The sequence below is a fragment of the Rousettus aegyptiacus genome, unplaced genomic scaffold, assembly GCF_014176215.1.
Source record: "Rousettus aegyptiacus isolate mRouAeg1 unplaced genomic scaffold, mRouAeg1.p scaffold_m13_p_8, whole genome shotgun sequence".
NCBI classification, from domain to species: domain Eukaryota; kingdom Metazoa; phylum Chordata; class Mammalia; order Chiroptera; family Pteropodidae; genus Rousettus; species Rousettus aegyptiacus.
In genome coordinates, this window is record NW_023416311.1 from 18,174,343 (window position 1) to 18,185,368 (window position 11,026).

The following is an 11,026-nucleotide window of genomic DNA, read 5'->3' on the forward strand; positions in this document are numbered from 1 at the left end:
TTGTGGCCTTACCTGACCCTAGTGACCTTTGACTCCCTCCCTGAGCAGGACTGAGTATGAGTGTAAGGAGCTCCAGATTCCTGGACAGAGTGGGGTTAATTCTCCCTAGAGTCGCTGTTCTCTACCCTCTCCATTGGCTTCCTGTCTAACTGGCTCGGGTGATTCCAGGGTGACTCAGGGGCACCCCCAGATTCTCCGGAAATAGTAAGAGGCAGTGTGTTACATCCCTTGGCCACACACAGCAGTGGGAAGGGGGAAGGCTGTAGCAAACCTGGTGGTAGAGGACTTGACTCGCCCTGTGTGGCTGAGGAGAGAGGAGTGCTGGGGTCTGCACCGGGCCTGGGGGTGTGAGAGCCAGAGCCACTTGGCCTTTCCTTCTGCCTCTATCCCCAGCTGAGCCCTGCAGCCTGGCTTCCAGCCAGCAGCAGGCTCAGCAGGTCCCAGGGGCGTGGTGGTGGCCAGTGGTGGAACCAACCTACATCAAACTGGCCAGGCAGTCGGCAAGACAGCACAATTTATCAGGCACAGCTGAGCTCACAGCATTTGGATCCCAGAGAGGCAGTACCGCCATGAGCTCTCTGCTCTACTACGCTCTGCCCACCCTGGGTAGCTATGTCCTGCTCTCCATCTTCTTATTGCGCCGGCCTCGCCTGCTGCATACACCCTGGGTTCCAGCTTTCTGTCCCCGCCTGGGGGCCCACCGGGGAGGTGAGCTGGATGGGGGGCGGGGGGGGGGGTGGCGGGGATGCATGGCAGCTATTGAGGGTGGAGTGAGGATAGCAAGACAGGTGCCAGGGTGGACAGCAGGGGAGTAGGCACAAGGAGCTGGATGTGAGAGGGCAGAAACCAAGGTAGGAGAGCAGGGTAGTGGCGCAGGATGTGGAATGGGGAAGAAGAGGCTATTCAACCTGGGCTGATGGGAGTGATGAGGCAGTGGGGAAGGGAGAAGGAGGGACCCACTGTGGTTCCCCACACAGGATCTGGAGAGAGGCTGGAGAACACCATGGAGGCCATGGAGAAGTGAGTGCACCTACCTGCCCCAGTTGCTGGGTAAGGTCGTGCCGGTCGTGTGCTGCATGATGCCAAGGAGTGCCATATACTTCTTGGCCTGGGTGACAGGAGCCTCCCAGCGGTGTGCAGTGTACAGCCTGTACATTCCACCCTTAACTCCCCCCATGCTGCCCTGAACTATCACACCAGCCTGCGGTCTGGCCCATCCCTATGTCCCACACCCCACTGATCTTTGCTTCCATAGCTCCATGACTCAGCGAGCCGACCTCCTGGAGCTGGACTGCCAGCTGACACGGGACGGTGTGGTGGTGGTGTCCCATGATGAGAACCTGTTGCGCCAGTCAGGCGTGAATAGGGATGTGAGCAGCCTGGACTTTAAGGTGGGTCTTGCCTCAGCTCCCATCATACCCAGAAAGCCTCCACACATGCCTCCTGGTGACATGCTCCTGCTCTCCCCAGGAGCTGCCCCTCTACAAGGAGGAGCTGGAAGTTTACTTCTCACCTGGTAAGAGTATTGACTGTGACTCTGGGCTGGTCCAGCCCATGTAGGGTGATAGACTCAACATCTGCTCTCCTTCTCTGGAACTTGCCCCTTATCCCATGGGTTCTTACCCCTACCCCACCAATCCTCCTCTGATCTCTCTTCCCACAACTTCCCCCAGGCCACTTTGCACATGGGTCAGACCGGCACATGGTGCGTCTAGAGGACTTGTTCCAGAGGTTCCCTCGGACACCCATGAGTGTGGAGGTCAAAGGGGAAAACGAGCAACTCATTCATAAGGTAGTGCTACAGACTAGGTTGGGGGGCCAGGGCTGGAGAAGGCCTGACTCCCCATCAGTTCCACCCCCTCCCAGATAGCAAGCCTGGTGAGGAGGTTTGACCGCAGTGAAATCACCATCTGGGCCTCAGAGAAGAGCTCAGTCATGAAGAAGTGCAGGGCTGCCGTGAGTCTTTTTCCTTCCTCGCTCCAGTGGCCCTTCCTCCCAGGAGCTGGAGTCCAGCCCACCCTGAGGGGCCTAGGCTAGAAGAGCCTGTGGGGGGTTCTGGAGGATTTTGAGAGGTGAGGTAATGGGGAAAGTATGTGAGCAAAGGCATGCTGGTGGGAGCAGGGAAGGTACATTTAGGTCTTGAACACTGGGCCAAGATGCGGCTTTGATCCTGCAGGTAGTTGGGCTTCCTGAATGTCCAGAACTGTTTCCCCTGCAGCCCAGGCCTCTACTCTGCTTTCCCAGGAGCAGACTGATCGCTCTCTCACCTCCCCTTGCTTCCCAGAACCCCGAGATGCCATTCTGCTTCACAGTAAGCCGAGGATTCTGGTTGTTACTGCTCTATTACGTGGGGCTGCTGCCCTTCATCCCAATTCCCGAGAAGTTCTTTATGTGCTTCCTGCCCACCATCATCAACAGGTACCCACAGGGTCGCCGTCTCCCTTCTTCATCCTCCCCAGGCCCCCAGCTGCTTCTGTCCTCAGAAAAATACTTCCTCTGTCTCAAGCCCCATTGCATAGGGCCCCAAACCTCCCCCAGATGCCCTCAGGATAACCCCCAGGGTGCTTTGAAGACAGTGGTTCTCATCCAGCATTCATGAATACTAAGGGGTCTAAAAACCCCCTGAAATTCGATGCAGATGTTTGTTGATGTGGATGGAGTTTTAGGACAAAGGGTTCATTTATTCATTCATCCAACAAATATTTATTGAATGCCTACTCTGTTCCAGGTGCAGTTACACTAATAGATAAGACCAATATGGGTGGGGTAAGGCCCTCAGTGAGCTTACAACCTTGCTAGGGAGACAGATGTAAATTATAGCATTACTCTCTGATTCTCAAAAGGAAAAGCAAGTGTTTTTCCATGGGAGACATGGATTAACAAAATAACAGCTGGGCACAGAGTATCAGGAATTTGGATACTTCACCAGCTCTCAGGCCTGGCCCCTCCCTTCACTTTTGGGAACTTCTCTGTGGCAGCCCCAATACTTTTTGCTCCCCTCTGTTGTCCTGAGGAAAGCTCCCAGCCAGCCGCACAATCCCTGCTACAATGACTCACGTTACAACTTTGTGTACATAACTTTTATACAGGATTTACAGAGTGTTTTCATGTCCTAAAGGATGTTTAGTTGAGCTTTACCTTGTAGCACCCCCAGGAGGTACAGAAATCATGACTCAGTAGTACCTATGGAGAACCTGAGGCTCAGAGAGGTTCTATAATTTTCTCAAGGCTGCCACACAGCTGAAAGTACAGAGGCCAGTCTGCCCTGGGTCTGATACTAAAGCCTGCCATGGGACATTGTGAAGCCTCTGGAGTCACCCCTGGGGTGGGACAATTAGGGGCAAGTAGCCGACCCACTAAATGCAGTCTGGTCTCAGGAAGCTAGTCAGGCCCAACTGCCAGGACTTCCTCCAGATTGGAAATCACACTGGGTTCTGGTCCTGGCCCCACTACAGACTTGCTGTGTCACCTCAGGCAAGTCCCTTTAGCTCTCCAAGATTTAGTTTCTTTTCCTATAAAATGGTGAAGCAAGTGAACACCCTCAAAGTGTGGAGTCAAGGATATAGGATTAGGATCTCACGGAACAATGGATGAATTGTTCAGCTGGGCAACTGCAAAGGTTCTTCTTAAGGGGGTGGGTTTCACTGGTCAGGGGTCACTGCCACCCAACTACCCACCCTTGTGACAGAGAGAGACCCATAGGCTGACCATGACATCACCTCTCTGCAGGACCTACTTCCCATTCTCCAGTCCTGGCCTGAACCAGCTGTGGGCTGTGGTTTCTAAATGGTGAGATGGGAGATAAGGCTGGGTGGAGTGTCTCCTTAGAGACCTGCCTCTGCCCTTCTCCTTAGTTCCTCTTATCCTGGTCTTTGCCATCCCCCTCCCACCAGGCTCATCATGAGGAAAAGCCTGATCCAACACCTGGAGCAGCGAGGGGTGCAGGTGAGCCTTGACCACCACCCCCTCAGCAAGGGGATGGTTCACAGCGTGGGCCTAGCGCTGCATTCCAGTCACAGCTCTGCTACTGACTAGCTGGATCCTTTGGGCAGGTCACCTTCTGAGTCTTGGTTTCTTCATCTGTTAAATGGGGATAATGGTGTAGTTAACTCTTCTGGATATGTAACTGGTAGTTAGTCAGGGCTTTATAAATGCTAGCCATTGTGATGTATTAAACTGTCCTGCCCTGATGATGGGAGCTGGGTAAAGACCAGCGTAGCCCAGCTCCTCCCACTCCCCTGAGCATCAGCTTTGACCAGGTCATTTAATTAGCAAACCTTTGTTAAGAGTAAGTTCCAGACACTATTGTACTAGGGATGAAGCAGGGAGTTTACCATCAAGGGCAGAGGAAGGAAATGAAACAGGCCATTGCAGGGGCAACCAGTAGGCAGTAAGGAAACAGTGTAGTGGTGTGTGGGGTCAGAGAAGGCCTTCTGGAAGAAGTGAGGAGCTGGCTGAAGGGGAGGAGACAGGGAAGGCATCTCAGGCAGGAGGAAGGCCCAGAGGAGCAAGAGGCCTTGGCAGTCTGAGGAACCGAGAGGGCTTCCACCAGGCTGCAGTCTGGAGGAAGCAGCACAAGGGAGCTGGAGAAGGCAGCAGAGGCTGACGCAGGCAGTGCGTGGACCTCAGTAAGGAACCTGGACTTCAGCCCAGGAAAGGAGGCTTTTGGGGGGCCCTAAGCAGGAGAGAGACCTGATCCAATGTTTGTTGAATGAGGTTCTCTATGTGGAGGAGATTATGGGGGCCATTGTAGAAGCAGAGAGTCCTATGAGGAGGCTGCTGCCACCACTGACAGAACTTGGGCTCTTGGCCTCCAGTGGCAGCAGTGGGGATGGATGGAAGGGTCAGCAAAGCCACCGATTGAATGTAGGGGCAAGTGAGGCATGGGGATGATGTGGCTCTTGCAGATCAGTGCTCCTATTCCAGAGGGCTTCACCACAACTCTAGGAGTCTGGACCATAACTCTCAGTTGTCACATTAAGAAACCGAGAGAGAGGGCCAGCGACTTGCCCAGGAAAAATACTATCTCTGCCTACATCAGTGCCACAGGAAAGGACTCAGGAGGCAGGGAAGATGCAGAGTAGCAGTCCATAACTGGCACTCCAAGGCAGGGGAAGCACTCTAATTTGAGCATTAGATCATTTTCCTGGTGTATATACTCCCACCTTGGCCAACTTCAGGCTACCAACATGAAGTCACTGAACACAGAGTTGGGAAGAGATGTGAGGTAGCACATCGTTATAGAGTATTTCCACTGTACACATTCAACAGATGTAAATAATCTCCAGAGCATAGGTAACAGTAAAATGTACTAAAATTATTAGGAAGTGGTGAATTTTTAGTATTTATTACTTTGGTTTTTCATATAGTTTACTGAATTGCAAGGTTATATAATTTAATATTTAATAATGGCTGTGTTTAAAACCAGTTGCGAAATTCCTGAAAACCTACCAATCAGCTTCCCAGCATACCACCACTCCACAGAGGGGGAGAGCCCCGACCATCTGGTTGCAAGGTGGCAGTTCCAGGTAAAGTCGTTTGGAAACTACAAGCCCCTCCCTCCCCATGCAGGTGATATTTTGGTGCCTCAATGAAGAGATGGATTTTGAAGCGGCCTACAGCCTAGGGGCCACTGGTGTCATCACTGATTACCCCACAGCTCTGCGGCACTACCTGGACAACCATGAAGCAGCTGCCTAGGCCTTCGGAGCCAGAGGCCCTTGCCTTCTCTCTCTTCCTTCCCTAATAAATATTTTCTTTTCAGCCATGCCTTTGTGTTTGGGGAGAATGATGGTTGGGGATCCTAGAAAACTGCAAAAATGGCAGCTTAGGACAAAAGAGGCCAGCCTAAGGCCAACCAGCCTGACCCACTGGTTCCGTCACATTCCAGATACAGAATGCCACACCCTGTGCCAGCCTAGCTTCAACTCTCCTCAGGAATGTCCCTTTAGAGCCACAGATAAGGGTTCCATTCTCCTGAGACCATTAAGAACACCAGGCACAGGCCAAAGGACTTGACTTGCCCCGCGAGCCTCCTCACCTGGCTGCTGAGGGTGGGAATGACTGACACAGCTGAGTTCATAGCACTTCCATCTGCTACCTCAGCCATTCAACCCTCCACTCCCAGGTTTCCTATTCCAGAAGCTTCCCAAATTCTTCAGCCCTCTTTAGCCCCAGTACCTATTAATTTAATGAAGCACATATTTCACAAACATTTATTGACTACTCTAGGCTAGGCAGGGTACTTGAGCTACTGCAGAAAACAAGCCAAGTTTAGTATGGCAGACACATGTTTAAACAGACGATGGGATCTGAGGAAGGGAAAGGGGGAAGCCCTCAGCAGACACAAACTCAAGCCTGGAGGGGCGGGACATCAGGGGAGGATGCCGCCTGGAGGAGGTGATGTTCCGCAGGAATTGGCTTGTTCCTAGTTCTGGCTCCCAGGGGTCTAACAGACACCTTTAGCTCTTCCACTCCAAGAATCTGCCCTTGGTGCTATGGCAAAGACTGTGAAATCGGACCAAATCGAGAACCCCAACTTTGCCTCTTACCACCTGGATAACCTCGGGAGAGATGCTAGATTTCTTTGAAGCTCAGTTCCCTGGTAAAGTGGGAACAATAGCAGAAGCTGCTTCATAGGATTGCTGCGGGGATTAAGAGAGTGGGGCACGGTGGTGGGTAAACGCAGAAAATTACGACTATTATGTCTCCGAGGCGTGCATCCAGACACTGTCCGCCTCCTAACGCACGCCAGGTCAGGTACCTCAGGTTCTTGCTCCTCGCGGAAGGCCAGAGGGGCGGCTGGCTGGGTAGCGAGCCGCAGCCGCATTTCCGGGCGAGCGGGAGCTGGGAGCAGGGGGAAGGGTAGCCCAGGATGGCGCTGGCCGCTGTGTGACGCGCCCCCTCATTTGCATGACGTGCGCCTATTGGCCACTGAGACCGCCGGGACCAAGGCCCGGCCCCCTCCCCCTCCCGCCGCAGCGGCGGCAGCAGCTGGTCTCGGTGTAAACAAGTCGCGGCGGCTGCGAACCCGGGCCTGGGGGTACGGCGCCCACCAGGAGCGCCCCCCACTCCCAGGCCAGGCCACCCCGGAGGACCGGGTCCCCGCACGCCCAGGCGAGGTGAGGCCCGCATGGCCAGGGCTGCGTGTCGCCCTGCGCCCCTGCCCCTCCAACGAGGAGTGCCCCCTTACCCCGGCGCCCGCCCCCCAACCCCGCGCCCCAGGTGAGTCCCAGGGTCTCAGGTAAGGCCCCACGATCCAGGTAAGACTCCCTCGGCATAGACAAGGCCTCAGCGTCCCCAGGTAAGAGCCCCTCCCCTCCTAGGTGACCCTCCATCTTCAGCGAGGCCCCCTGCCTTCTCCAGGTGAGGAACCCTTGTCCCAGGTGAACTCCCTGTAGCTTAAAGTGAGTCGCCCCTAACCCTCGCCCCGCGGTTCATATCCTAAAGACCGTCCAATTCCTAGCCCCTCCATGCATGCCCTAAAGAGAGCACTGACAGATCATCTACTCTAAAGCCCCTTCCTCCAGCTTCAATTGCCAGCTCAGCAGGGGTGTGGCCAAAAGCAAGTGGGTGACTCATCTTGGGCTCCTCCTAGCCTCAGTTTCCCCACTGGTACAACTTGAGGCCTCTTCAGTGAGTCAAAACTGGGATGGCTCTGGCCTCTGGAGAGGCCACTGGCTCTGGGGAGAGGAGACAGCAGCCAAGTGTGACAGAGAGAGTCCCCATGGCCCTGGGTGTGCCTGCATGTCCTGACAGTCCACTCGCTCCCTTTCTGGCAGGCACTGGGCTCCCTCTGCTCCCCGTGGGCTGCTCCCCGCGTGGGGCCACTGCCCCCGGCCCCCGCCATGGTGCGGATTTCAAAGCCCAAGACGTTTCAGGCCTACCTGGATGATTGTCACCGGAGGTATAGCTGTGCCCACTGCCGCGCTCACCTGGCCAACCACGACGACCTCATCTCCAAGGTAACCAGATCACAGTTGGGACTGGAATAGGAGGCTAGAGGGGCTGCTTGGCAGCCCTGACCCCCTCCTCTCTCCCTCCCACTGTTCAGTCCTTCCAGGGCAGTCAGGGGCGTGCCTACCTCTTCAATTCTGTGTGAGTATTCAGCCTCCCTTCTTTCTTTCCTCAACCTTTATTTTGACCCCTGACCCCTGGCATCATGCTGAGACTCCAAGAGTCCCCTGGTTCAAGCAGGTTATGATCACCCTTCTCTTAGATGCTAAGGACAGACACAGTTGGATAGACAGGGGCCTTTGTGATGGTCAGACCCTCCCTGGGACTGTCCCCATATCCCTACAGGGTGAACGTGGGCTGCGGGCCAGCCGAGGAGCGGGTGCTGCTGACAGGCCTTCATGCTGTTGCTGACATCCACTGCGAGAACTGCAAGACCACTTTGGGCTGGAAATATGTGAGTCAGTGACCTCTGATCCCAGACTAGCCTTTGACCTGACCTCACATCGCAAGTAGTCATCTGGCAATCTTTCAGCATACATAGGTCCAGCTCACACAAGTTAAGTTGTCTTTTCATCCCCTGACCATGTTTTCTTCTCATATTCCACAAGGGCTTTTAGAATTTTTCTCTGAACCCATCCATCCCTCTCCTCACAGGCACAAGCATCCCCATTTTAGAGATCAGTATATAATGAGAATTACCATTTATTGCATGCTGTTGCCATGTACTATTAAGTGCTTGACATATATTATCTCATTTAATCATTATAACAATCCTGTAGGTAGAGTCTGTTATTATCTCTACTTTACAGAAGAAGAAAGGAAGGCCCAGAGATGTTAGGTAACTTGCCCAAGGCCACACACACAAGTAAATAACAGAATAGGGACCAGAATCCTACATTTGTTTGTTTGTTTTTTTTAACTCCAAACCCTTAACCCCAGCTTCTGTTGTCATTCAGAGGATCAGAGAAGTTGCCCAAGACCCTGCAGCAACATGGCGCTTAGGTCCATGAGACTCCTTTTCCATGGCTCTTGTTGCCAGTACTGCTGTCCAGGGTCTGATTTCACTACCTGAGTTGAATTTCCTCATCTGGCAGTGGAGAATAAAGCCACCACGCAGCACCCAAGATTGTTATGGGGATCAGATTAGATGCAGCAAAAAAAAAAAAAAAAAAAAAAAAAGATGCTCTTGGGAAACTGCAGTCTTTTGGACCTGTGGTACCTCTCGGTGTGGCTGCCACAGGCAGAGACAGGCAGTCAGCCCTTACCTTGAGTTCACCCCTCGTCCTACCACAGATTTGCTTTGTGTTCTTGGACAGGTGGCTTGGCCTCTCTGGACCTCTGTGAAATAAAGAGATGGCCTGATGTAGAGGTCAAAAACAAATGCTTGCAGGGCCAAGCAGATACTGTGGGCCTGCAAAAGAAGAAACATTCACGGGGAAGGAGCATTCTGTGACAAACCAGAGTGCGCATGGACTGCCTATATTTTAGTATTTCAAAGTTATTTTTATTAAACTCTTTTGGCCAGACAAAACACACGTGTAGGCCAAAATTGGCCCTCAGGCTACCAGTTTGTAATTCCTGGATCTTGTAGAAACTTCTATGTTCTCATTGTTGGAGCCAACATTAGTACTTTAAAAGTACCCATGAGTCAGTGAGTTCTGTTTGTCCCGTTAGTGAGAAATTTGGCCCACCCACTTAGCTCTGTGTCTGTAGGCAGGTGACTTGGTTTCACTGGGTGACAGTTTTCTCACATGTGAAATGCAGCCAGTCGTATCCATGCCCTAGCCCCTGTCCCTGTTAAGGCCCTTGTTCCAGGGTTGTCAGCCTCTTCCCTCCTTTCAGGAACAGGCCTTCGAGAGCAGCCAGAAGTACAAAGAGGGGAAGTACATCATTGAACTTAACCACATGATCAAAGACAACGGCTGGGACTGACCCGCACGCTCTTGCCGCATGTGGCTCCAGCCCGGCCTGGCCGCCAGGGGGCGCCACTGGCTTCCGAAGGGCGAAATCCGCCGGAAGGGAGCTCTGGACCTAGACCCACTTGCAGAGGAAGGATCCAGCTCCTGTACATATATTTTATTGCATGCACTGTGACCTTGGGGGAAAATCAGAGGGTGGACAACACCCCCGCACCGCCCTGCGATCTGGCTGGCTTGGATCTCGTTTTTAACCTCTTCCTGCCCTTCCTACCCTATAGATATGGCCCGTGTGCTGCTCTCTTAGCCCCAACGCACCATCTGCCCTGTGAACGCCTTCCACCGGGCCACACTCTCACCGCACTCGTGTCTGCTCCCCTTGTTCTGTAGCGTTTGTACATAATAAAGCGATGGAGTGGAGACAGCCCCAGGCTCATGTGGAATCGGGAAGGGGGGGCTCAAATGCATATTCCTGCCTCTTTAGACCTGTTCTCTTCTGAGCCCCAGTGGGGCAGTGGGTAGGCACGGTAGTCAAAGGGTAAGAGGGAGCCTGCACTCCTGGGCCTGGTTTCAGCCATCTTCTCCAGAACAGGTCTCACTGCCCCACGATTGCCCAGCCTACTCTGGCTCCCTGGGCCATGACCTCAGCAGATCTATTTTCTCAGCCTTAGCGTTTTGCTATAGCCCAGGGGCAGCCCTCCTGGGAGGCAACCGGTTTGCTGCCCTCCTTCCAACTACAACTTCCAGCAGTTCCAGCGGCATCTCTCTGCGCCAAAGTGGACGCTGGGCCTCCTGGGAAGTGTAGTTCCAAGGGTTCTCCAGCACAGGACCTTCTGGGAAAACCAGGTTGCCCTCCAGTCAGGGACTATAGAGCTGTGGGAAACCTAAACTATTGAGACTTGGATGAGGGCGGAGGTTTTTCAGAATGGGAACCAGGAAGGACTCCTTGTTTCAGCCCTCAGCTACGGACTCAGTGCCCAGCATAACAATAGGTTCAAGCTGCCTCCCTCTATCTCTGCTCTTCTTTTCCAGTAGTGCTTCGTGCCTCCAAGCCCCATCCTCCAAGTGAAGGATAGGGGGTGGGGAGAGGTCACCTGCCAGAAAAATGTGGGGTAGCAAGGTCTGCCCCAGGACTCCAGGCTCCATCTGAGGTT

General features: G+C 53.5%; 2 protein-coding genes across 2 annotated transcripts; both read left to right on the forward strand.

Moving 5' to 3' along the window:
- The first annotated feature begins 36 nt into the window (after window positions 1–36).
- GDPD3 (glycerophosphodiester phosphodiesterase domain containing 3) lies at window positions 37–5,768 on the forward strand. Its single transcript, XM_016155023.2, has 10 exons — window positions 37–708; window positions 978–1,020; window positions 1,256–1,391; window positions 1,471–1,516; window positions 1,674–1,792; window positions 1,867–1,956; window positions 2,285–2,418; window positions 3,730–3,789; window positions 3,894–3,945; window positions 5,572–5,768. The coding sequence occupies exons 1-10, from the start codon at window positions 570–572 to the stop codon at window positions 5,698–5,700; spliced, it is 948 nt and encodes a 315-aa protein (XP_016010509.2). The 5' UTR covers window positions 37–569; the 3' UTR covers window positions 5,701–5,768.
- A 1,440-nt stretch (window positions 5,769–7,208) lies between these two features.
- On the forward strand, window positions 7,209–10,297 carry YPEL3 (yippee like 3). The gene is made up of 4 exons (XM_016155039.2): window positions 7,209–7,964; window positions 8,054–8,097; window positions 8,302–8,410; window positions 9,799–10,297. Exons 1-4 carry the CDS (start codon window positions 7,848–7,850, stop codon window positions 9,886–9,888), a joined length of 360 nt encoding a protein of 119 aa, XP_016010525.1. The 5' UTR covers window positions 7,209–7,847; the 3' UTR covers window positions 9,889–10,297.
- Window positions 10,298–11,026: the final 729 nt, after the last annotated feature.